Below are 25416 nucleotides of genomic sequence, written 5' to 3'. Positions count from 1 at the left end.
GGAGGATCCTTGCTCCGTGATGCTCATTTCCAAGGTCACCAGGGTGGCCAGGCCAGAGGGGACAGAGCCCGTCTCCTGTAACTGGGGGCAGTCCCTGTCTGGAAGGGCCCCCGTGCGGGCGCTGGCCCCTCTGTGAGAAGCACGTGGGGTGGGGAGAGGCTCAGGAGGAGCTCTGCTTTTCTGATTTTCTTCAGGCCCCAGAAGTGTCCATCTGCCTGGTCTGAAGCTGAGCGTCCCTGCCTTGGAAATGCATCCGAGGGACAGTGCCCATCTGGCTCCAGAGCCAGGGTCCCACGCCACCTGGTTAGGGGAGGGGACACTGAGCAGCGCCGGGAGGGAGCCCTGTGCGCGGATGGCCTGGCCGGGACACAGCACTGCCCCATTAGGGGCCTGCTGCGGCCAGGGAGGAGGCCTGTTACAGCAGCCTCTGCTCGTCCCAGGCTGGCCCTGGGGCCCAAGACACAGGCACAGGGCAGACGGCGTTGGGGTGGGGGGAGCCTGCCCTGCGGGGTCTGCTGGGCCTCTCCGTGTCCTCCGTCTCCTGGGAGGGAGCCCCTCCATCTCCCCAACAGGAGTGCTGCTGGTGTCATCAGCTGTGCCCCACTCTACGGTCTGCCCCAGCCTGGAGGCCGCTGGGCAAGCCACTGTCCCCTCCAGGGAGGAAACAGAGGCGTGGGGAGGCAGCCACTTGGTGGCCCACACGGGCCTGTCTGCCCCGAGGCCCCTGGGCTGTCCCGGTTCCCACAGCCCCCACCAGCGCCTACCCCTAGGAGCGGCCGGAGGGTTCAGGTCCCAGCTCCCAAAAGACATGGCTGCTTTTGTTCCCACAGCCCCTGGCACAGATGTCCGGCCCTCAAGTACCGACACTGCTCAGGACCCCTGGAGCTGGGGAGGGCGGCCCCCCAGCTCCCAGGACAGGCCGGAGCCACACCAGGACTCTGGGAGGCGGGACGCCTGGACAGCTGGGCCCCACATCGGAGAGGCTGCCTCCAGGCTGAGTCCCGGGATGTGGCTGGGCCAGAGCAGACCTTTCGCCTCTGTCCCAGAGTCTTTGGCGCCCACGGACCAGGCCCGGCTGTAGCTGGGGAACTGGGGGCTCCACTCAGTCCAGACCCTGCCCCAGACCTTCAGGCAAAAGGAGGGGGCTGAGAGCATCCTGGGACCACCCCACGCCTGCCTGGCACGCGCGGGTGTTTCCCTTCCAAATGTGAAGACACAGAGCAATTTTTTAGAGAGAAAACGCACTTGAGATGAGAAGAGTAAAGCTGCCATGGGGGCGGGCGGGCAAAGGGGACGCCTAGAGCCACCAAGCCGACGGGGGTGGAGAGCCTGCCCTGCCAGGGGGAGGAGGGGGAGGCACCTGGCGTCTGGCCTTGCGTCCCCGGCGTCACCGTGCGGGCTCAGGAGACAAGGACACGCCACACCAGGCCGGCTCTCCCCTTGTGTAAACAGCCCTGGGAGAACCGCATGGGGCGTGAGGTCCGCGGAAAGGAGGGGGTGGTGGTGGGCGAGGGGCGAGGGAGGCCGTTTGGGCAGGTGGTGCCCCGTGTCCCCAGGCATGACTTAGAGCGAGCCAGAGGTGTGGGACCTGGGGGCCTGGGCGGGGCAGGAGTTGTCTGAGGCCTCAGTCAGTTAGTGTCCAGGCCGGGGCCCGAAGCCAGCCTGCCCACTGACATCCTGCAGGTGGACCCCCAGCCCTTGCTGTAGCCCCCCGGGGGCCAGAGCCACAATGACCGCTGTCACCTGCCGGTTCATCCAGGGCCCCTAACTCCCGGGTGGGGCCGCAGTCTGCCCAGGCTCTCCAGATCAGGGGCCCCAAAATCTTCTGCCTCAAAACGTCCCATCCCCAACCCTCCACGCGGCCCTCACTTCCTGGGCAGGGCTTTGGCTCCCAGGCTCCTCCCTGCTGACAGGTAGATACCCACGAGCTGACCCCTCAGCAGGCTCCTCTCTCAGCTTTCACACAGAGCCTCAGAAGAAGGGTGGGCTGCACCTTCCTCAGAGTGCCTGTCCCTCCAGGCCTGGACGTGAGGACCCTCCAGTAAACGAGGTCACAGAAGGCTCCTTTCTTGAACAGGAAGACCCTCTTTTCAGTCACGTTTCCCTTTTCGCCCTGGCTGCCAGTGGCCCAGCACTGCCCTCAGGGCCCGCCACATGGTCGCTCTGCTGGCGTCCCAACTCCATCCCCTGGGGCTGGCTTTGCTTTCCCATCTCTTGTCTGTCTTCCTTGACGTGTGTGTGTCCCTGGCAAACCTCCTCAGGCCTTGGAGGAGTAAGATGGCCTCACTTCATTTGCTTGAAGTTGCATGCAGTGGAGCTGTATCCAGCAACAAAGCTGAAGTCCAAATGGGCCAGGAGGTCAGGAGGCAGTGGGTCCTGGGGAGGCAGGTCCGGGAGAAAGGAGGGATGAGGGGAAAGGTCCGTGGGCCGCCCAGCGGTCTTCCGATGACGGGTGCTGTCTGCCACAGGGTGGTCGTTGTAAAGGCTGGAAACTGGCGGGGCTGGAGGAGGCGGCACCGGGCAGGGGCAGGGTATCCAGGAAGCGGCCATGTGAGAGAACAAGACAAAGGTCAGCCTCCAAATGACAACCGGCCCCGGGGATGGGCAGGGGCCTGGTCCCCGGGGCCCCACCTCCCACCGGGTGGCTCTGCTTTTCTTTCGGACTCAGCCCTCCTGCACGCAGCTTGAAGCAGCCTGTCTGTGGGCTCCAGCACCTTGGACGCAGCCGTCTGCAGGGCGGGTCCTGGGGGCGGGGGATGCCCGGCCCCGGCCCTACCCATGGGGGCTCACGGCTGCGGGGGAGGCAGCCGGCACTGGCCTCCAGGCAGGAGCAGAGGATAAAGCCCCACTGTCCTCGCTACTCCAGTCCTGCTTCAGGGAGCGGCTGAGCAGTGGTGCCCAGGGGTCCCTCCCCAAATCCCGGTTACAAGGTCATCATGATAGACTGGGGCCTTCTGTCAGCAGAACAGTCAAGGGTCTGCAGAGACAGAGCGGGTGCTTTCAAGGCCCCCCTGTGCTGGTTCCCCGTCTCAACGTTTTAATGCTCCGTGTCCCCAGGGACCCAGCGTCGGAAGCCAGCAGCCCCGGGGGTGCGAGCGCCGGTCAGCAGTCCCAGGTCCGAGCCGGTGCCGTCCCGCACGGCGGGGAAGCCCAGCTGGCCCTTTAAGGAGGGGGGCCGCCGCTGGCACCCGCGCAGCTGGCCCAGCGCAGAGACGGGCACGTTCCTGATCCTGCTGGAAGGCTGAGCTGGAAAGGAGACAGCGTGTTCTCGCACAGCTCAGTAAACAAGCCCAAAGTGTTTTGAAAGCCTCTGCCGATACAAAGGACTGTGAAATAAATGCAAGAATTGCAAAAGAAGGGCCAGCTGCTGGGGAGGGGAGCGTGGGCGGGAGGAGGGCATCCAGGCTGCTCCCCACCGGCTCCGGGTGCGTCTGTATGGTGACGGGTCACTGTGTGTGCCTGGGGTCCGGGCCACAGCCTGGGTGTGCAGATGTGGGGGGCGCGTGCTCGCCCAACCGGCGAGGGTGCGCCTGGATCCGCGCCTCTGGGTCTGAACTCAAGGGTGTGAATGCCTGTGGGTGTTTCGGTGCCCGTGGGGCTGCCCCCGTGTCTGTGTGTGCGGCTGGGGCAGGTGTGTCTGCACACACAGAGCGCAGCAGCGCTCCTGCCCGCCACAGCTCTTCCGTCGGAGCCCAGCTGGAGGGGACCCAGGGTAAAGCCTCCCTTGGAAGGGAGCCAGGAGCCCCGCCCCCCAGGGAGCTAATTAAGGGAGCCCTGGCGTCTGAAGCTGCGACATGGGCAGGAACCCGGTGCTGAGGTGAGCCTGGCGGGGAGCACGCCTTGGGGCCTGGACCTGCTCACACACTATGATGGGCTCCGCCAGGGGTGTTTTACGCAGTAATGATGGTGCTGAGGGCACGGGAGCCCCGCAGGAGCTCCCCCGAGCACTGGGGGAGGGGGCCTCAGACGCCAGACCTGACCTTCCCGACAAAGACCAGGATAGAGCCCCGCTCAGCCACTCCCTGCTCTCTGGACTGGGGCTCAGTTTCCTCATCTGTAAAATGGGCAGAACAGCACCTCCATCCCAGGACGGTTGTGCAAGTTGGACGAGAGCCCTTGCAGGGGGGCAAGGTGCCTACAGCAGAAACACATGCCCCCCGCTGCCTGCCCCACCTCTGCACCGTGGGCTGGAGGAGTGCGGCCAAGTCGGGCCTTGTTCTCCGAGTGCACTGGGACCGGCAGCCTCACCCTGGGGAGCAGGCAGGGTGTCGCTCTTCCTGGAATCATCTCCCCCAGCTCCCCCACAGCCCAGCCCCCCACCACGCCCCGTCACTCAGGAGCCAGGAGACGGGGCAGTCGGCTCGACTCAGGGCTGGGTGCTGGAGGGGCGCCCGCCACAGGACAGGCACAAAGCAGAGCCGGAGAGGCAGGCGCCACGCTGCGGGAGAAACACGGCAGCCTTGGGACCATGGTGGGGCATCGGCCAGCCTGGGGAGCGGGGAGGCTGAGGCCTGAGAGGGCAGGGACCCCAAGGAAAAGCAGGGTGGGCCAGGAGCAGGCACACAGTAGGTGCTCAGAGCCCGCTGAGTGAACGATTAAACCCTGTGAGGCTGGAGAAAACTGAATCCCAGAGAGGGCACATCCCTCTAAGGTCACCAGGTCCTGTCTGCCTGGCCCCATGTGATGCCCGTCCCTGCCCGAGAGTGGGCTGGTGTCCCCAGGCCCGATGCCCGGTAGGACCTGTCCCCACTGCCGCCGGCTCCCCGCCAAGTGCTGCAAACCCCTCCCAAGGCTCTGGGGTCAGAGCCAGAAGCCACTCTGTCCCCGGCATGGTTGGGGAGCCAGGCAGCTCGGGAACAGCCAATTCCCTGAATACCTGCCCGAAGCCGCCGGGCGGCCTGGGGGGCAGAGCAGCGGCCTCCAGCCAGCGCCCGCGGCTGGCGCGGGGACTCCCCGCCGGCTGAGTCTCTGGGTACCTGTGAGCCAAACCACTCAGAAACCACAGGCCAAAGGAACACACTTTCCAAAGTGCCCGGGAGAGAGGGAGACACCGCGGCTTCTGTGCCGCCGCCCCGCCCCGGGGAACTGAGGCAGCAAAGGGCGCGGGGGCCGGGGCAGGGGGGGGGGCTCCACGCCCTGAGCTCCCCAGCCCCCGCCGGCTGTAGGCGCAGAAGCCCCTCTCCTGTGTCCAGCACTGGTCCTGGCCCTGAGGGGTCTGCTAACGCCCGGCAGGCCCTCTCCCTTCCCAGGAAAGGGACAAAGGCAGGAGGCATTGTCCCCGCCAGACTGGGACAGGGTGAAGCAGGGGGTGAGGACTGGTGACACAGCCACGCTGCCAAGACAGCCTCGCAGGGACCAATCTCTGGGCCACGACGTGGTGTTCCTCCCGCAGACTGTGCGCTCCCCCGGGGGCCTGGCTGGGTCTCCCCTCGGTGTCCTCAGTGTCCACAAGGCACCGACTCTCACAGCCCCGAAGGCCAGAGTCACCTGGTCGGGTGCGCACGGCCTCGCTTCCCACGACCGCACCAGGCGTGGCTGTGAGAGGTCACTTGAGGTGTCAGTGGATGGACAGAGGACAGGGGCCTTGAGCCCAGGGTCTCCTCCTGTCCCCAAGGGCCGAATGGCTGGGTCATTAGGACTTGGCTATCAACCCTCAGCCCGGGAAGGGAGGGAGGGAGGGAGGCGGGAACAAGGCCCCCAAGCTCCCAGAGGCAGCGAGAGGACAGGTGGGTGAGGCAGGGAAGGGAGTGGGTGTTCTTGGGACAGTGCAGTGTCCATCCTGTCCTGGGGGTGGGAGAGGGGAATCCACAGAAGATGTGTGCAGGAGGATGTGGAGCGGGGATGGGTAGGGAGTAGGGGGAGGGTATAGAGGGGTGGGATGGGGGAGGGGCAGGGGGCAGGTGCAGGGGAGGGGGAGGTGCATGGGGGAGGGTTCAGAGGGAGGGTACAGATGCGGCTCCTCAGTCCCCTTTCTGTCCTCCCATCCCACATCCGTGAAAGGAGGAGGGGTCTGGCTGGAACTTCGTCCTGGTCCTTGGGGTCCAGGGCAGGGGACGTCTTAGTAAGAGGGACACCCCAGCTCTGTCGGTCACTCAGCCAGCAGAGAGAGGGTCCCAGGCTCTGTGCCAGCCTCGAGCTCTGGAGGAGCCCAGCCGGCACCACTCCTGCCTCAGAAGGCCCCCCGGTGACTGCACCCAGTAGTCACACCAAACCCGGAGCCCCTTATCCTGCACCCAGCGCCCTTGCCTCCTTCTTGAGGGCCGGGGAAGGGGCTCCTGTCTGCAGGGCCGCCCTCCCGCACTGAGGAGCCCCGTGGGCTGATTGCCCGGGACCGGGACCCCCGCCCTCCTGCACGCCTCGAACCCCCGGCAAAGCCCTTGTGGCACCGGGTACAGAGCGGCACCAGTACCAGCTGAGGGGAGCCTGCCGGGGCGGGGCGCCCCCACGGAAGAGCGTGTGAAGATTAATGCTGCGGGGTGTGCGGATCCCCGAGGAAGCTCCTGCAATAAGAGACCCCAGGGGGGCTGCTGAGGGAAGAGAGGGAAACGGGCAGCTGGGTGTGGAGGAGGAGGACGGAGAAGCACAGAACAGCCCTCTGGGGAACCAATGGCATCGCAGAGAAGGGGCGGCCAGAAGGGCATGGGGGTTGGGGGAGCAGCACCCCGGCCACAGAAGCCCAGCGAGAGCTGACAGCCCCTGGCAGGGGTGGGGGGGGGTGGCAGAAATAGCTTCCCTCCTTCCCGCTCCAGACACCAGGTAATGCTTCGAGGAGGGGCTGTGGTCGCCCGGAGGAAGAGGAGCAGGGGCAGTGGGCAGGGTCCGGAGACTGATGTCTCTGTGCCTCAGTGTCCCACTCTGTAAAATGGGCGTGTGTGTGGTCCTGACCCACCAGGGGTGCTGTGAGGATGAACCTAGGCGTGTGCGTGCAGGGTGCCAGGCCCACCCAGTACCTGATGAGCCTTAATTCTCTTCCAGCCGCTGGCATCTGCTCCTACAGTGGGAAGGGAGCAGGCACCCCCAGCCCAGAAAGCCTGGGCCCTCCTTTCCTACTGACGCCTGGTGCGCCCACCCTCCCCACCGGCAGGGGTTCAAAGGGGACGTGATCAGCGTTTGCCCAAGGGGGCTTTCCAGGCCCTGCCACGTGGGGGCCCGGGGCGTGCACACTTGAGGATCAACGTGGGGGCTCTGGGGCCTGGGAGATGCGGACTGAGGGCTTGACATCCTGCAGCAAAGACGGGGTTTGGCCCGAACCTGGGATCCCGAGACCCCCGTGCCCCAGAGCCCTTTCCCGGGGGCCCCGCTACCATCTCACAGGGCTGGGCTCCTGGAGCAGCTTCCGGAAGCCCTGGGGCAGCCAAATGTCCTCCTCTTCCCCCTCCCCACAGAGCCTCATCTGAGGGGGCGGAGGTGGCAGTGGCGGGAGCTTTGGGGCGGCTCCACGTGGCAAAGCCATCGAGTCAAACTGCCACCTCGGCCAAAGGGCAGGGAGAGTCCAAAGCCCCCACCTCACTGCTGGCATTTCTCACTGGCTTCACCGGACATTTAAGAGCTCAGGGCTCTGCCTCCATCTGTCCGTCCAGCCCTCACATACTGCCTGCTGGCGTCAACTTCCCAAAACATGGGTGCCAGCCTACCATCCCCTCACTGCACAGTCCTCCTTGGCTCCCCACTACCCCAGAATGAAAGTTCTCATCACACACAGGCTTCCTCTCCAGCGCCGGCCTCTCCTTCCCCACTCAGCTTCCCAAATTAAAGTCACACCGCCTCCTTCTCCTGGATCTTCTTCCCCGGGACCCCCGGGATGTGCTGTTGCACCGCGAGGCACCTCCCAGTCTGCCCCACTCCCCTCTTCACAACGGCCGGTGCCCGTGCCCGTGCCCCACCCCGCCCAGCCCTGCACGCAAGCTGGTCTGAGCAGCTGGTTCAGACTAGAGTGAAAATGGCTGAAGAGCCAGTAGCCGGGTGACTTTTCCCTGGAAATAAAGCACTATTTATATGGAGCTCCTAGAAGTCATACTTTAGCCAAAGACCCCGGACTTCAAGGTGGGGGGCTCATCCTGCCCCCCCCCCTCAAGGCCCACAGTGTGAGTGACTTGACCAGCCCCTCCTGGAGTTGACGGCAGGACTGGGTCAGGATTCCAGAGGCCCGGCCTGCAGCCCAGACCCCTCTCTTTCCCAACCCAGCCGAGAGTGGGAGGCTGGGAGCCCTCTGGCCCCCGGAAGCATCTCCCGGTCATGGGACTCACAGGAGAGTTCTGGTGGGGAGTGGATCCGAGGCCCTATCTCCAGGCGGGGGGGAGGCCACGGGCCTCCAAATTCCAGGCTAATTGGCGTCTGGGGAGCGCACTTCTCAACGGCAGGCTTGTTCTCCTGCCCTGGTCTGCACACTGACGCTGCCCCGGGACACCCCCCCAAACCCAAACTGACCCAGGCCCGTCCGCCGGGGCCGCCCCAGGAAGCCTCTGACCCGAGCCCCCTCCCAGCTGGGAGGCACCACAGCGGCTGGGCTGCCGGCCTGGGAGGAGAGCCCCCCTGACCTTGGGGCCAGAGCGTCGCAGGGAAGCCGGCCCGAGACAGAGGCAGAGACGGAGCAGCCTGTGAGCAGCGGCGGGGAGAGGCGCCCGCGCCGACGCGGCCGCGGACGCGCAGACCACGCTCTGGGCAGGGCTCGCTGCAAGAACTGCCCAACCGGACTGTTGCAACAGGTTAGGGTTCCGATCGGCCCCGCAGACGGCCGTCAAGGCCAGGCCTCCCGGCCACTCTGAGCACCCAGGCTTTGGGGACCGTGGCTGCCGAGTAGGGAGGAAAGGTCACGTCCCTGGGCCCCCGAACATGTCGTCTGTGGGCAGGACGGGACGGGCAGGCATGGGGCTCATGGATGGTCATCCTCACCCCAGGACGGTCCTGAGGAGTCTCTCGTTTGCCCCCGGGGAAGCAGGGAAGAACCAAGTTGGGAAGACCGACGGGGTAAAGGGACACAGCCAGACCCAGCCCAGGGCCCCGCTTCAGCATCCTTTCTCCTCCATCCAAGACTCACCCTGCCCACCTCCCCCTCTGTCCAGCAGCTGGGCAGCCCCTTGGGCCTCGGACCTCCTCTCACCAGCCCAGCCCAGGGCCTCTCAGCTTGGGTGGCCAGCAGACCAGACACAGGTAGACGGCCCTGCAGGCAGACTGAGGGTCAGAGAGACCGCACTGACCTGCACCTCCCTGGGCCCCCATCCCCTCTTTGAGCATCACCTGCGTAGTGATGGCTGCCTTCCCACAGTCTTCTGGCTGGGGTCAAGCCCAGAGGAGGGCCTCTCCACTCCCAAGGGGCCCACAGCGCTCCCTGGTGAGATGCCCACCGTCCAGACGCGACCTCCTGCCCCACAGTGGGGTCTTGCCCTTGGGTTCCTTGCCGGTTTCTTGGCAAGCGTCCCTGTGACGTGCTGGTCTCGGGGCCCCGCCTCCCTCCCAGCCACACCCACCTCTTGATCATGGAGGCCCAAGCAAGGAGAATCTTCCGGAAGGCTCGGCGGGGACGGGCCCAGCTGAGAGCTCTGTTGTCCGGCTACAGCCACGCTCAAGGATGTGTCCAGGACTACTGGCTGGCCCATTCCCAGCAGATCCGCATAATCCGCCCAAAGCAACATGGCTAGTTAAAAGTTTTATTGATTGAGCACAACTGAGTGGGGTAGCAGAAGCCCTCCTGGTGTGGCCCACTTTCCCTAATGGGTGATCTCAGGCACTCGAGCTAGTGTGTTAAAGGGGTTTTAGGACAGCTTAACAGCTCATAAAATTTTATGGTCCCAGTTGAAATCAGAGTGATAACTCTGGTCCACACAGCTATGGGTTGCTAAATGTCTCTCATCTATTTTTTCCCCCGTTTATTGGAAAGTTAACATCTGCTCTGCTAAGGGCGGGAAGAAAAGGGAAGGAAAATAATGATCTGTTTTTCTAGGAGAGAGGTAGGCGACTTGGGCTCTCCTGGCAGCATCTCATTTTCCAAGCGCATAGTTTTCCTTTAAGTCGGAAAGACGATCGAGAAGCCGGCTGACCCACAGTTCACAGAACACCCCAGCAGGCATCGGTCCCCCCACAGCGACTGCTGAGAAATTGAAGTCTATCCAGGCCACGGCCGCAGCCCGGGATCAGCACCAGACCAGCCTGGGGAGCCCATTAAGAGTCACTACTTGGTAATTTGTAAAACGCCTACTGTGTGCATGGTCCAGGGGGGCCCACAGAGGCCAAGCACACAATTTCACTGCCTGCGAGGAGCTTACCCTTGGAAGATAAAACTGTGACCGGGCTCTGCTCCCAGACAGCCCTCGCGAAGGCTTCTGGGAGGAGGCGGGGACAGGACAGACGCTCCAAGGAAGAGCAGGATCAGAGGCTGGGCCCGACGACGGGAGAGCCCAAAGTCCTCGCTGCACCGCATGGTAGCGGGCCACCCGACCTCCAGGAGCCTGTTTCCCCGCCTTGCAAGTGCGAATCACATTAGTACCTACCTCTCAGCGCCAGAGTGAGAACAAAAGGCAATACAGCATGCGGAATGCCGGCCCACTGGTGTTTCAGACGCAGCCTCACGAGAAGGAGATGTGGGCAGGCAGTTCGGTGGGTCCTCAAAACGTACACGTGGAGCTATGACCAGGCCCAGCAACTCCACTCCCCCATTTTACTCAAAAGAAGACTCAGCAGCGCTGACAGGTGTTCCCACACGGATGTAACTCAGACCCATCACGGGAGGCCCCACGTGGCACGACTCCTTTTACGTCAAACATCAGCATAAGCAAATCCTTAGAGGCAGCAGATTGGTGGTCGCCAGGGGCTGGGGGGAGGGGGGCTCCTTTTGGGGTGGTGACAGTGTTTCAGAACTAGCTAGAGGCGGTGGTTGCACAACATTGTGAATGTGCTAAATGCCACTGAATTGCCCGCTTTAAAATGGTTAGTATTTTGATATGTGAATTCCACCTCAATCAAAAAAATTTTTTAAGAAGGAAATTTACATTGAGAAACATGACCTATGAAACGCTCGCCCGGGCCGGACCCCAGACATTGCCTCCTGTCTCTCTCCAGCCTGTGACAAGTGAGCTGCCAGGTCCCCCTGCCGACCCACCTGGTCCAGCCCTGGAAGCCCAGAGCCTGGACGCGGCAGGCAGGAGAGGGTGCGGGCTGGCTGCCCCACAGAAAGCGATGGAGAGGCCCACGTCCTAGGGTGTTGGAAGGGTTAAGTTAAATAGATCACTTATGGGAGGTGCATTATAAAGAGAGAGGGACAAGCTCTCAGGCACGCTGGCTGCCCCCGCTGGGGAGCACCTGCCCTGGCAGCCTGTGGGGACAGGCACAGCTGGGGCACCCACAGGGTCAAGGCAGAGCCCCAACCTGCCCCAGACTTCCAGGAAGCTCTGCTCCCCTGCACACCTTCCCCGCCACTCTCCCTCTCCCAGCTTCTCTGGTTTCCTTCCCGTCTTCATTCCACCCGGGAGAGGCAGCCTGCGGTGGTGGGTCTGTGCTGTGCCACCCCGCAGGCCGCCAGGCCCAGGGTGTGAGCCCGCCCGCCTCGAGGGAAGGCTGCCAGCCCCGCAGCCCCTGAGGCAGCGCCACCCACACATGGCTGCCACAGAGGTGGGACCCAGGCTCACCCCCAGCCACCACTGTCTGGACAGCCTCCTGGGCTTCTGGCCATCCGGGAAAGACCAAAAAGAGGCCGCATGCTTCCCGCCACCGGGGAGCAGCCACGCGCACGGGGCAACACTCACACGGACCTCAGGTGCCGGAGGGCCCCGCAGGCATTCGCCGGGCGGGCGCCACAGGACCGCAGCGCTGCCCAGTGGGGCCCCAGGGCTCGGGGAAACAGCATGGCCGCAGGTGCCCGGGTCTGCCCAATGGGCTGGGAGCTGCCCAGACTTTAAAATATCACTGCCTAGCAAGAAACACGCCTGCCAAGGAATCTGCAAATCTTTGAATTCATAAATGCCCTGTGGGGTGTAGAGACCCCTTGGAAGGCAGGCGGCTGTCCTGGAAAAGGGCACGTGAGCCCAGCCCGCACGGACAGCAGGGAGGGGGTCGCAGAGCGCTCGCTTTTTCCTGGGGCGGGCTTTCCTCCAAGGAGTGGGTCTCATCGGATCCGGATGCCGAAGCCCCCAGCAAGGATGCGAGCCCTGAAGGACTGGGCTGGACGGCCCGTCACGGGAGCCACACACTGGCCCTGCACCCAGTCCCCACGTGCCGCTCAAGTGCAGGGCAGAGTCTCCCTCACGGGCCTGCAGTGAAACCTTGCACGCAGCGGCAGGGTCTGCTTGCCACCCCCGGCCCCCAGCCTTCGCCTCCTCCTCTGTGTGGAGCGGGCCCATCCCACCTCCAGGTCACCTCCTGGAGGCCATCCCCACCACCCCCAGACAGAAGCCCCGGCCCGGCCACGGAGGTGTCCCCTGGAGGCCCGTCCTCGAAGACCCAGCAGCACTCATGTCCCTCTGTCCTGTGTCTGATCTGTGCGTGTTTCCTGCCTCAGCCTCCGTGGGGCCTGACACCTTCCCGGCTGCACTTCCTGCGTGCTGAGCCCCAGGGGAGGTAAATGTTGGCTTAGTGAGGACGGAATATTGAAACAGAAACACTGTGATCAAGACACCTGGGTTCGAGCCCTAGCCCGGCTGCACTGCGCTGTGTGCTTGGGCCCGGTTTTAACCCTTCTTGTCCGTAGAATGGAGGAGACCCAGGGACGCACAGACCAGCGCTCTCTCCATCACTCTGCCTGCCCGCGGACCCCCAGAAGGCAAGGACTTTTTAGGGGGTCTTGAGACCGCCCCCACCCCCGGAGCGAGGAGCTGCAGTTAAGTCCTGTGCCTTCCCGTCCTCGGGGGAGCTTCTGACGCGTCGACACAGCGCACTGTGGGCCCCGAAATAATCAGATTGCAGGAGAGGGAGGCAGAGAGGAAGGGGAGGGTAACTGAGCATCAGAGAGGAAGCTATTCTCAGGTCAGTCATTTCGTGGTTCCTCCTCGTATGTGTGTTTTCGAAGACACCCCCCAGGCGGAGCAGTTCTGTTGTTTTATGACATAAAGTGGATGTTGTCGTGATAGCATCTTACAGAAACCACCGTAGCCACGCTCACGAAACACCAACGACGCACCATAAAACCCTCAAGGTGGGTCTCACTCTCCCACTTTGCAGCCGGGAAGACCACGGCCGTGCCGCCTGGGCCCCAAGGTCACGCGGGGCCTCGGCCACCGGTCGGCAAAGTCACAGGCCGCGCTCCCTCCCTTGCGCGGCTGCCGGCGAAAAGCCCGCCCGATTCCGGCCTTCACACCCAGCCCCCCGCAGGCTCAGGCCCTGCAGTCCTTTTCATTTCCAAGTCTGGCTACTACAGATGCAAAATGAAAAATGAGCCAATAACCCAGTAAATCCGAGCTACTCGGCGCGAAATGCAATAACCGGGGTGAGGACCGGGCGGCGAGTCCAGCCAGACAGATTAAGTGGGCGGCGGCGCCGAGGAGCTGTCCTCTCCTGCGCTCGGTGACATCGAAAGGGCACAGAAAGGTCTCGCCCTGGAGGACGCAGGGGGTCCCAGCCCAGGTGGGGCTCTGACTCGGCCTTCCCGGCCAGGGGCCCCCTCACCTTCCAGGTCTGGAAGATGGGATCCCGGGACGCTCGGAGAACACATACGCCTGGGAAGTCCAGCACAGGTGAGGGCACCGGGACCGCTGGCGCCCGTCCGAGTGCTTAAACGGCCGCGGCCCCGCCGCTCTCGGACGGCGGCCTTCCAAGGCAGAACAGCAACGCTGGTGAAGGCGTTTGGAGGGGAACATGTATGTACATTCTGGGGACATGAGGTCCTGAACAGAAGGAGTCTTCGCTTGCTGGGGGCCTGTCAGGTCACCAGAGTGACTGGCAGAGGGTCCCGAGGCCCAGAGAACGGGCAGGGACACCAGCCCTGCTCACCACACTGCTTGTGCCATCCCAGGGGAGGGACGGGCCACGGAGGTGATGTCCACACTGGGAGTGTTTGTCACCACAGACTCAGAGGTCAGCTGGCCCCGTCAGGTCCTGACTGGCTCTCAGTCCTGGGGAGGTTTTAAGACATTCATGCCCAGTGTCCCCCAAACCCCGCAGACTTGGGTGCCACTGGCCTGGGCGTGGCCAGCTGGCCAAGCACCCCTGCCATCTGAGCCCCGCAGGGCACCCCACCCAGCAAGTGGGCCTCCCTCTTCGGTGCCTCGGTGCCTCAAAACAGGCCGGCGCCACCCAGCCCAGCACGACCCAGCACAGCCTGGCTCTGTGACACCTTCAGAGGTGTGCGTCCTTTCACGTGGAGTCACCAGGCACCCAGACCGACTGCTCAGATGCTCTCGAGGCCCAAGACCCCGCACCTGCCGGTGAGTGTCCACCCACCAGGAAACCCACCAGCCGCCGCGCTGGGCCTCCCCCGACCCCCAGTCAAGGCCCCTGGGTTCTGGGTCTGCAGCCAGAGTGAGGCCTTGCCTTGACCTGCACGTGGCACTGTGGTCGTGAAGGGTCTGGACGGCCCCAGCACCCACACGGGGGCTCCGCAGGACCACACCGAGCACACGGACGCCTCCGCCCGGGAGACAGCCCTTAGGGCGAGCGCCCGCGGCAGGACCCGCCCAGCCTCGTGGAGCCTGGGGCAGAGGGACACGGCAGGAGCAGGGACCCTCTGTGCCCGGGACCCGGGCGTTTTGTCTGCTGTGGGTGTCTGCGTTAATTCGGGTTTTTAAGAAGATTGCATTGAGGCAGCACTGCTCTCCATCCGGAGCTTCCTGGCGCCTGGGAGGAGCGTCCTGACCTCCTCGCCCTGGCCCGGCCCCGGCCTCTCTGCTCTGCTGCGCCGGTGCCAGCTCTCTGGGCCTCTGGACACCGCTGGCCACCCTGGTGGCCCACCAGGCCTCCAAGCACGTGAAGACACCTTCTGTTCAGGACCTTCTGTCCCCCAGAATATTTATTGTCACCAGGATCCATCATGATGGTTAAAAGCCAGGTGGCTCCACCTCCAGGGGACGTTTCGGGAGTTCAGGAAGGGCTATTTTGGGTTGTCCTGATGGCCGTGGCTGGCAGGCCCGGGGTGTGCCCTTGACCCTGAGCGAGGGCCCTCCATCGCGCAGACCAGCCCCACCGACCACACTGTCCCCAGTCTCACACAACTTCTAAAGACACCACCAGACATTCAAGTCCACCACGCGAGCTAGCTGCTTGCCAAGTGAACCCTGAGTGTCTTGAACGTGCGCTTAGCAAGCCCTGGATTCTCCAGGAACGTGTCCGCCTATAAATTAGAGGCCACGTGCCTTGCTCTGTTTGGAGCTTTACCCTCTGGGGGAATCACACCCCGGACAGACGCGTGTCCAGGTGCTGGGGCCCACACCTCCTTGTGCACGGGGACCCCCCACGGCTGCTGCTGGAGGAGACGCCGCGATGCCGGCCACCTTACTATCTGTGGTTTCCCTTCGGTTCCTCCTTCATCACAGTCGGGACAGTATACTGATTTTTCCTTCAAAATTACGTGTGAGATGAATTACACTCCCCTGAGACCTTTATATCAAACAGTAAAAGGAGGGCCACCGGGCCTGGCGCTGGGAGCAGATCAGCCCAGCGTCCAGGCTGCCCATCAAGGCCCTCGGGGGGCGTTACCGAACGCTGGTGCCTGGGCCCGAGCCGGATGCCCGCACACCTGGTCTGGGGTGCGGCCGAGGCAGGGGGCGGGCCGCACAGACCTGGGCTCCGGTCCCAGGCTGGGTAAATGCCCTGCCCTCCGCGGGCCTCAGTTTTCCCATCTCTGAAGTGAGCGCATCCCAGACACACCAGAGCCAAGCACAGGGGCCCAGGAGTGCGGCCGCTTCCTTCTGTCCCACGTTCCCCCGACAGCGGGAGAGCGTGTCCACGCGTCGGCCCCCGGTGCTTCCCCAGGGGGCCCTCTGCACGGAGCCAGCACACAGGAGGTGCTCCTCGAATGTGCGTGGCCAAGAAATACGCCATCCTGAGAGCCTCCCTTTCCTCAAGGGGGGCTAGCGGGGTCTCCCCATCCCCTCCGGGGGGAGGTAGCACAGTTACGGGTGGCCGGTCTAATTGGCCGACGGGGTCATGCACCACTGAAGACGCAGGGCCCCTGTGTAAGTAGCTGGCGCTATACATAAGGCCCGGGGAGGTTCATGAGCCCCGGGGAGGGAGGGAGGCAGGAGCTACTTCCTTCAGCACAGAATTCCCGCAGGGGCTGTCAGCGGTGGGGGGGAGAGATGGAGCGGCCAGGGGCCCTGCCTGCGGCCCTGGAGCTGGGGGAGGCGGAAGCAGGGAGAGGGCTGGCCTGCCTTCAGGGGAGTGGTGGTGGACCCCTCCCAGGAGCCTCCCTATAATCTCAATTACTGCTCGGGGGAGCAAACGGGAGCCCCTCGCCCCAAGAGAGCGCCTAACGCATAATTAGCCCATCATCTCCCCAGGCGGCCACCAGAATGGGGGAGCAAGTCAAGGAGCCGAGTGGCTTTGAGATGCCAGCTCCGTCCTCCACCCCATCCCGCACCGGGCTCTCGGGGGATTTGGCTTGTTTGCCTGTTTGGTGACACTCCCCAGGGTGCTGTTTTTGCAGGAGGAAGGCGTGTCCCAGAAGAGCCCTGCCTTCGGCTCCCAGCGGGCACCTCGTGGCCCGGCCAGGGAGGGCCAGGGGCTAGGCGGGAGGTGGGCCTCCCTGGCGGCCAGGCCTGTGAGAGGAGGCCCTCGTCCCAGGAACCCTTCCCGGCTTCACAGGGGGCAGCCGCTCAGGCCCATAGAGGGCAGAGGGGCAAAGGGACAGACGGCACGGGCCCTTTCTGGTTGTCCCGGTCTCTGAGCTGTGTGTCCGGCCTGCACCATCCGGGTGCCGACTGGGTCTGGTACACATGGGAAGAACCCTTTCTGGTTTTTGTTCAGGTATAATTTACCCACAGCGCAGCACACCCCTTTCCGTGCCCACGCCTGAGAGTTCTGACAACGCCTGCGGCCCTGCAACCATCGCCCTGTGGAGACCCAGCACATTCCATCACCGCAAACTGCCCGGTGCCCCTCGGCAGTCAGCCCGCCCCACCCCAGGCTCGTCCAGCCAGAAGGGGGTGGAACGAACCGTGTGTCCTGCAGCAGGTGAACTGAGCGCGAACTCGGCACCAGGGATGAGGGAGAGGCCCCTGCAGCGGTCTCCCAGCCCCACCGGCCCCGCCTTGTGTCCTTCGTTCCCGAGGGAGGCACGCTGGCGCTGGAGGGCCGCGGGGTGGCCAGGCTCACCGTCCCCTTGCCTCTCTGCCGCCCGCCAGCGAAGAGATCACTCAGGCCCTGATACGATCACTGCGGGACAGGCGGAAATTGGAGTGTCCCCGGTGCTTGATCGCGTCAGCGCGAGCCGCGGCCGCAGGGACATTAGCGGCCAGCGTAATGGCCTGCATTCAGCTCCCCTGGCAGCCCTGTGACCTTGGGCGGCTCGGAGCCCATTGCTGTTTTAATGAAAAATCAGGAGTTAGGGAACGGCTGTGGCTTGGAGAGGGCAGGAGTGGGGGGAGCTCTGTGCCCGCTGCCCTCAGTCCATCTGTCCTCACTGGCTGCAGGCCACCCTGCCCCGCTGCAGGCCCTCCCACCACGCCGGCCCCGTGGTGGTGGGGCCTGGGGACCCCTGAAGAGACAGAGATGCCCACGGCCGGGGACCTTGGGTCCAACCTGTGATGAGGAGCTGGGGAGCTGCCAGCGGTGGGGCTTCAGCGGGAGTGGCGGGGGGGCACAAGGAGGGAGGCGGGGAGCCCGCAGGGGTCAGCCCTCACCACCCAGGACAAAGGGACCCTCGGTCCCTCCTGGGCCGAGATACCCACTCCACCACCCGCTCATCAGCCTCAGTTTCCAGCTCTGCAGTAGCTCTGCCCAGTCCGGCTCCCCCAGGAGGAACCGACAGCTTCGATGAAGCACTTACTGTGTGTCCCCCCTGTCCCCACAGCCCCGTGACCCTGGGCTGTCACTCACCCCATTTTCAGATGAGGAAGTGACCCCCCCAAGTTCACACAGCAAGCGGAGGGCCAGCCACCAGAGTTTGCACCCCCTGCCCGGGTGGGGCCGGCCCCCACTCCCACGCCGAGCTGTTTCTGTGAGCTCTTTTCTAGGTCAGGCCAAGGGCGAGGCCCGGGCCCCTCACCTCTCACTTCTGAGCCCTGCAGCTCCTCTAGGCTGACAGCTCTGCCCGCAGGAGGGGCCTCCCCCAGCAGAGAGCCCCTGCCCCGGGCGGTCTGCACCCCGCTCCGGGCCCACATGGGATCCAAACGCCAAAGTCAAGGGGAAGGGCCCAGGTGTCCCTGCTGGGGGGGGGGGTCCTGGCCCTCCTGCTCCTCGTGAGAGGGTCCCCGGCGGCCACCCCCTTACAAACACACACAAAGCACCACGACCCCAGGCTGACCCTGGCGTGGCCCACCGGGGGTTCCCAGCCCAGCCTGAATAGGGCAGGGCACCCGGCCGGCACCCTTGGCCAGCTCTGCCCGCTGGGAGCTGATGGTCGTAGGGCCAGGAGAGGGTCCACAGCTAGTGGGCCCACCCCTACTCTGGCTGCAGCAGGCTGGGGTGCAGAGAGCGTCACAGGCAGAACTGGGAGGCGAGGCCTGGGCTCAGGTGGGGGGAGGGGCAGGAGGGGGGGGGGACCTCGCTCCCCTGTCTCTCCTGGCTCTGCCTCCTCCATGCCTTGGCTCTGTCTTGGGCTGGCTGCCCTCATGGTCACAGCATAGCTGCCAGGGCGCCTTGGGGACCGTGGGCAGGTTCAGGCAGCCAGCCCGGGACCCCAGGGGTCGCCCCAACTCCCAGGACCTCTTGGAGGCTGAGTTAGATCCAGGGCCTTGCAGGCCCCGGTCCCCAGACTGGGCTCTGGTGGTGACATGTTCCGCCGTGGGTGACAAAGAAGAACAGGACGTGTGATGAGCTGTCCTCTCTTCCGGCTTCACGTGGCTTCCACTCTGTGGGTGTTCAGATGTCCTTTGTTTCATGCACTCGTGGTAACAGCAGGTGGAAGCTGGCGGTCTGTTTTGTTTGTGCGAGTGTCTTTTCTCAGAGGAACAAGAACGTAGCAACTCTGTCAGACCCCAAACGGCTGCGCTTTGTCTGCCTGGGGCGCTGAGGGATCCAAGCCCCAGCAAGCAGTGAGCCTGGGGCTGTCCTGGGTGTCTCACCGCCACCACAGCACAGCTCCTGGTCTGATAGGAGTAAGGCAGACTTTCCCCTCTAAGGAGGGAGCTGGGCAGCTGTGAGTGGACTGGATGTTACACAGCAAACAAGCAGGGACAGGGGCCGAGAACGGTGGGGAGGGAGGGAGCCACGACAACATCTGGGGAGGGGCTCCAGCCGGGGAGCAGCAGGTGCAAAGGCCCTGAGGTGGGGTGGAGCGGCATGGCTGGGTGGAAGGAACGCAGAGGACAATGCCTCCAAGCGTCTCCAAGGACGTCCCAGTGTCAGCAGGGCCAGATGGGGAGTGAGGACACCGTTTAGGGGACGTGTGGACACGGAAGGCTGGGTTTCTGGTTTGGGCATGCCGAATTTGAGCTGCTAGGTAGTCTCATAATTAAGATTATAAGATGTTGACACATGAGAGTGGGTGACTGGATGCACAGAATTCTGGGTCTCAGGGTGGAGGCTGGAGCTGTGGGGCCGTGCACGCAGACACGCGGAGCCATCACCACGCGGGTGGCATTTAAGGGGCTGGGAGAGGTCAGCTGGGGCTGAGCCCTAGCGCTCCCAGGTGGGGAAGAGGCAGAAGAACCAGCAAGAGAGATGGAGAAGGTCCTGCCCAGAGGGTGAAGGAGGCAATGGCTTCTGGACCGGAAGCCGGAGAGTGGAGAGCCTTCCCAACGGGCGGGTGGGTTTCAGCGGGGCTTGGGGGGCGGTGGGCCAGCTTGGCTGCAGGTGGCTGGGAACGAACCCACGCGGAGGGGCACTGACGGCCAGGCAAGAGCGAGAGAGATTTAGGAGCTGTTCCGGCCCAACCTAGAGAGCAGGCACGTTTTGATGCCAAGCCCAATCCCCAATGCCGCAGCCAGAGGAAGCCAATTTTCAGGGCGCCTGAGTCACGTGCCTCTGCTGCTGAAGCCCCCGTGGCCCCCCAGCACCCTCAGGTCGAGTCCAGACCCCCTCATGGCCCAGGAGGCCTGAGCTCCGGCCTCGCCCCTCTGCAGCCCCTCCAGGAAGCCCTCCCTCCATCCCCCTCCGCACACTCCACAGCCAGGCTCACTCCTCACTAAGGTCTGCTCACCGCTGCCCCCTAAACCTCCAGCTCCAAGAGGCCTCGACTGTGTGGCCAGCCCGGCTGGGAGTGGACACTGACACACAGCCACAGAACCAGAGCCGTGACCACCAGGAGAGACCGCAGGGGTCAGCACACCCCTCCCCCTGCACCCTCCCCTCCCCCTCTCTGCTTGGGTCGTCCAGTTTCCCCTTGAATGCCCCCCATGACGGGGTGCTCAGCACCACACAGAGCAGCCATGTCCCCACTCTGGTTATTCCCTCCTGCTGTTGGTTCTAGGCCAGAGCAGGGAACCGGGGCCAACGTGGCAGGGGTGGGAGTACGCTGCCCAGCTCGGGGTCTCTGCCACTTCTTTGCCTCCCCGAGGCCTGGGCACACATCTAGCAGCCTGCTCCCTGGCAGAAGACGGACCCTCTGCTCTCCGATATGTGCTGTGACACGCACCTTTTCATCTGGACCCATTATTGTAACCTGGTGGAAATAAAGCACTTATCACCCCAAGAAAGAGCCACACAGGTGTTCCCAAATTTTCTTTCTGCCCGGCCCTCTGAAGCCTGTTCGCCATTCATGCCCATCATCCCAGAGGAAAATAATGTCCTTTCTGCAGTGCACACCCGCTCCACGGAGGCACTGTAAGTACGTGGCGATGACACCCCGGCAGTGTGGCTGTATGAGTGATGTCATCTTAGGGGGTTGCCTAGTAACGCGACAACGTTGGGAGGCGCTAATTCTTGAGCCGGGTAAAGTCACACTTCTGCAGTTCAGTTAATCAGCTTCCTGGCAACTCCACCAAGATGATCTCATTTTATTCATGATTATTTGATGTAAAATGCACTTTTAGCTCTAAGAGAACACAAAGATTTAATTCAAAACCCGCCATTGCTTTATGTTTCCAGGGTGTCGTTAACACGGCGTCCATGCAAATAACCATGGTAACACACGGGTAATTAGTATACACGGCAGGCAGTATTAATCCCGAGCCAGGACCAGCCCCCAATCAGCGCAGATTACGGCACGTTATTACTGGAGTAATTACCTGCAGTAACACACAAATTGAACTAAATGGTCAATTGAAGTAAAGTGAATGGCTTTTTATTCTAGTCCCTAAATAATGTGTCTGCTCGCCTGAGTAGTTCAAGGTAAATAAAACTCTCAAATTGATGGCCTCTCCCCCAGCCGCGCCCTGGGTGGGGAGCGGGGCTTCCTCCCAGACAGGTTTTCCTGGGCGCCTTCTGCTGACCCACCAGCTGCCCCACCCTCGACAGGCACCCCGAGAGAGTGGGGCCGTCCCGAGTCTCTCCGCAGAGCTCTGGCCCTTCTTGGAAGCCCCGAGGCCTCGCCCAGCTGGCTCGCTCGCTCCCCCAGGGAAGAGGACGCAGCACCTCCCAGGTCGAGGATGGGGTGAAAAGGCAGGGACCTTCCTCCCGGGATGGGACGGGACTGGACGTCTTCCTGCCCCGTTGGTGGGTGGGGCAGAGGCGTTCGCTTCCCGTTACAGGATGTCGCGGGGGGGGGCGGGTCAAAGGTTCCTTCTGCCTTTATTAACAGAGCGTTTCTCGAGTTCCATAAACTTAGCGGATCTTCAAACAGGAAGTCAGCCTGCACCCCTGAAAGGGACCTCCGCGCGCGTGCTCGACTCGGGGCGGACTTGCCTTCCCTCCGGAGAGGCCTGGAGGACCGAGAGCCGTCCTCAGATTCACGGGACAAGACTGGCGTGGCCAGATGCCCAGCAGTGGATAAAAGGGGACAAAATCAGCCTGCTTCCAGCCGTTTCCCACTGACGCCGGACAAGGCGAGGAGGCCAGGGGAGTCTGGCCGAGAAGCATCCAGTCCCGCGGTGGACGGACGTGGCGCGGTCCCTCCAGCAGGCCCGGCACCAGGGGCCAGGCTCCAGGACAACGGCCACTGGCCATCAGGCCGACCGTCCAGGGCTGACCTGGAGCCCGAAAGGCACCAAATGCCATGAAGGCAAAGGACGGGGTTCAGGGGGAGTGTGAAGGGGGCCAACCCGGCTGGGGGCTTCTCTCAGCAGCGATGTCGAAGCTGAAACCAGAGGGTGAGGGGCTTCGCAGGCCAGGCAGGGGGTTGGAGGACGGCCGCGGTCCGGCAGCAGAAACGCCTGCAGACAGACACGCTGGGGGAGAGAAGCGTGACTTCCCAACCCGCGGCTGCCCCCCTCCTCCACCCAGGGGTCCCGGCCGGGGTCACGCCCCTGCGCAAGCACCACCTCAAGACCCGATTCTGAACTAGGGGCCCAGGGTCTGGTAGACGAACCCCAGACTGGTCAGGGCTGGTCCAAGGGGAGGGAGCGTGAGAGGCACGTACGGCCAGATGAAGCAAAACTCCAACTCCCCCGACTCAAAACGAGCCACCGAGCTAGTGTTTTTACAGCACAAAAAGCAATGGTGGGGGGACAGTACAGCTCAGTGGTAGAGCACGTGCTTAGCACGCACAAGGTCCTGGGTTCAATTCCCAGTACCTCCATTAAAAAGAATAATTGAATACACAAACCTAATTACCTCCTCCCGAAAAAACAATAAAAACAAAAAGAAAACAAGAACAACAACAAAAAAGAAGAAACGGTAGGAAGAAGAAATTCAGTTTGCATGGCAGTCTGACAAAGACTGAGATTTCATTTCTACGTAGACATACACAAAATCTAACATCTATTAAAAATGAACAAAATGCCAATGTATTTGAAAGGTACAGGAAGTTTAGATGAAGTGGGCAAACTTTTTAAAATACAGTAAGAAAATAATTCATCAAAAAAAAGCTAAACATCTAATCTGTTCTTAGAAACAATAATTAGTACATATACGAAAACTGAAAAATGGGCAGTGTGCTGTTTCTGTGTACTTACATGCAACATAATGTGTGTGTGTAGTCAGACTGCAAAACTTCTACGTAATAAAACTGGGGGAAAAGTTCGTGCATATGACTGAAGCGTCGTGCTGCACACCAGAAGCTGACACAACATTGTAAAGCTGACTGTACGTCAATAAATATACAAATATACAAAAAAGAAAAAGAAAACAAACTCAAGAAGACATGGAAAACTAATAGAAATAGAAAACCTGAGCAGTCCTATAACCACCAGACAAATTTAATCAGTAAAAAAAACCTTTTCTAAATAGAGAACCTCAGGTCATGCTGGATGAAAACAGAAGCAGTTCTGTTTCTCCCTCTCCAATCTGTGTGCCTCGTATTTTTTTTCCTGCCTTATTCCACTGGGAGCACTCGCTCCACACACTGCTGAAGGGGAGAGGCGACGCTGCGTGCCTGCGCTCTGGTCCTGCTCTTGGAGGGAAGCCATTCAGTATTTCATCACTAATTATGATGCTAGCTGTAGGTTTCCTGTAGACATCATCCGTGAGACTGAGAAGATTCCTTTCTCTTTCTGGTTCGCTGGAAGTTTTCTTTCATGAATAGATGTTGAATTTTAGCAAATGCTTTTTTTTTTTTAACACCTATTGAAATGATCATATGGTTTTCCTTCTTTAATCGGTTCCTATGGTGGATGACACTGATCGGCTTTTGAATGCTGAACCAGACTTGCGTTCCTGCATCCCTTTGGTCATGATGTGCTGTCCTTCGGGGACAGTGCTTGGCTTGATTTACTGATATTTTACCGAGGACGGTTATGTCAAAGTGCATGAGGGATACTGGTCTGTATTTCTTTCTCTGTGGTGTCCTTGTCGGATTTTGGTGTTGGGACAACGCCGACCTCGTAAAAAGAGACCGTGATTGCTCCCTTCTCCTCTGCTTCCTGGAACAGACCATGTGTGGCTGGTATTATTTCTTTCCCAAGTGTTCAATGGGACTCCCAGGACACTCCTCCAGACCTGGAGTTTGCTGCTGCTGCTGCTGCTGCTGCTGGAAGGGCTTAGCAACAAACTCTTTAATGCATGTGGGACTTCAATACATATGAGATGATTCTTTCTTGTGAGAGCTTTGACAGCTTATGTCTCTCAAGGAGTTTGTCTGTTTCACCTCAGCTGTAGAAGGTTTGGGCGTAAAACTGCTTGTCATGTTCTTGGCTTGCCTTTGATTGTCTGTAGGACATGTAGTGATGTCCCCCTTTTCATTCCCGACACTGGTCGTCTGTGTCTTCTTTCTTCCTTGGACAGTCTCACCAGAGATTTGTCAGTTATGTATCACCCTGTTGTACAGGCAACTTTGGTTTCGTTAATTACTTCATCCTATTGCCTTTCTGCTTCGTTGATTTCTGCTCATTACCATTCCCTTCCTTCTGTTTGCTTTGAATTTAATTTGCCTCTTTTTCTAGTTTTTCTTAAAGTGGAAGCTTAGATCACTGATTTTCTTTTACTATAAATGCTTTTAATAGACGCGTTTAACTTTAAATTTTTCTTTAAGTAAATGTTCTATATGTAAATATTCCTTAAACAAATTCAAGCTATAAATTTTCCCTTAAACATTGTTTTAGCTGCAAGACACAAAGTTGATATGTTGTGTTTTAATTTTCATTCAGTCCAGAAGATTTGGTCATTTCCCTTGCTCTTACCCACTCCCCTGCACTAGCTGTGTGGCCCTGGGCAAATGGGGTCATCAGGACTCGGGGAACACCTGAGCGGAGGCACACCCTCTGGGACTCCGGGAATCCACGCCGTCCCAGGCCAGCCCCAAAAGTGCTGTTCCAAAGAGACAAGGCGAGTCAGGGTCCAGCAGGCCGTCTCAGACACCCTGCTCCAGCTCAGCCACGTCAGGGCACCCCACCTGGTGCGGCACCGGGGTCTCAGCCTCCTGGTGCTCTGGCGGTGGCAGCTGGCACGCAGGGTCCACTTAACCCATGCTCCAAGGCGACAGACTTCTCACCTCTGCAGCTCCTTGTCCACCGGCCCAAACACATATGCCGTTAGCAGCCAAGAAGCCCTCGCTACGCAGGGATAGCGGCCCCTAAACCTTCAAATATTCCCTTCGGACAGAATGAGGATTCCTTTCCCATGTTCCTTGTGGTCACCAGGCCAGCAGCGTCTTGTGTCAGAGCAGAAGCTGCAGGGCAGGGGTCTTGCCTGCTTGGTTCCTGGAGATCTCCTGAGCCCTCAGGGGACACTAGTGAAAAGCCGGGGTCAGAGCTGAGCCACCTGGTTGCCCGGGGACAGCTCAGAACCGCCCTGCCCACTGGGCCCGGAGCCTGGGCCGGTGTTCTTGCTTCTGAACCGAGGGCATGGTTGTCATCCTTTTTT

At 61.6% G+C, this 25416-nt stretch overlaps 1 protein-coding gene and 1 long non-coding RNA gene across 2 annotated transcripts; one reads left to right on the top strand and one right to left on the bottom strand.

The window, feature by feature from the left end:
* Positions 1–1224: 1224 nt before the first annotated feature.
* On the bottom strand, positions 1225–15361 carry LOC116663316. The gene is made up of 2 exons (XM_032478875.1): positions 10488–15361; positions 1225–2501 (listed from the first exon to the last, which is right to left on the bottom strand). Exon 1 carries the CDS (start codon positions 12330–12332, stop codon positions 11190–11192), a length of 1143 nt encoding a protein of 380 aa, XP_032334766.1. The 5' UTR covers positions 12333–15361; the 3' UTR covers positions 1225–2501; positions 10488–11189.
* On the top strand, positions 3420–8000 carry LOC116663318. The gene is made up of 2 exons (XR_004319575.1): positions 3420–3817; positions 6976–8000. It is a non-coding gene; the product is annotated as an uncharacterized LOC116663318 (long non-coding RNA).
* Positions 15362–25416: the final 10055 nt, after the last annotated feature.

The sequence above is a fragment of the Camelus ferus genome, chromosome 4 (genome assembly GCF_009834535.1).
Source record: "Camelus ferus isolate YT-003-E chromosome 4, BCGSAC_Cfer_1.0, whole genome shotgun sequence".
Classification (NCBI taxonomy): domain Eukaryota; kingdom Metazoa; phylum Chordata; class Mammalia; order Artiodactyla; family Camelidae; genus Camelus; species Camelus ferus.
This window is presented reverse-complemented; position numbering and strand designations above follow the sequence as displayed.

What these genes read in the sequence shown, in the direction of transcription:
- LOC116663316 (XM_032478875.1), bottom strand. Translation starts at nt 12,332, where the DNA reads ATGGGCCCGCTCCACACAGAGGAGGAGGCGAAGGCTGGGGGCCGGGGG.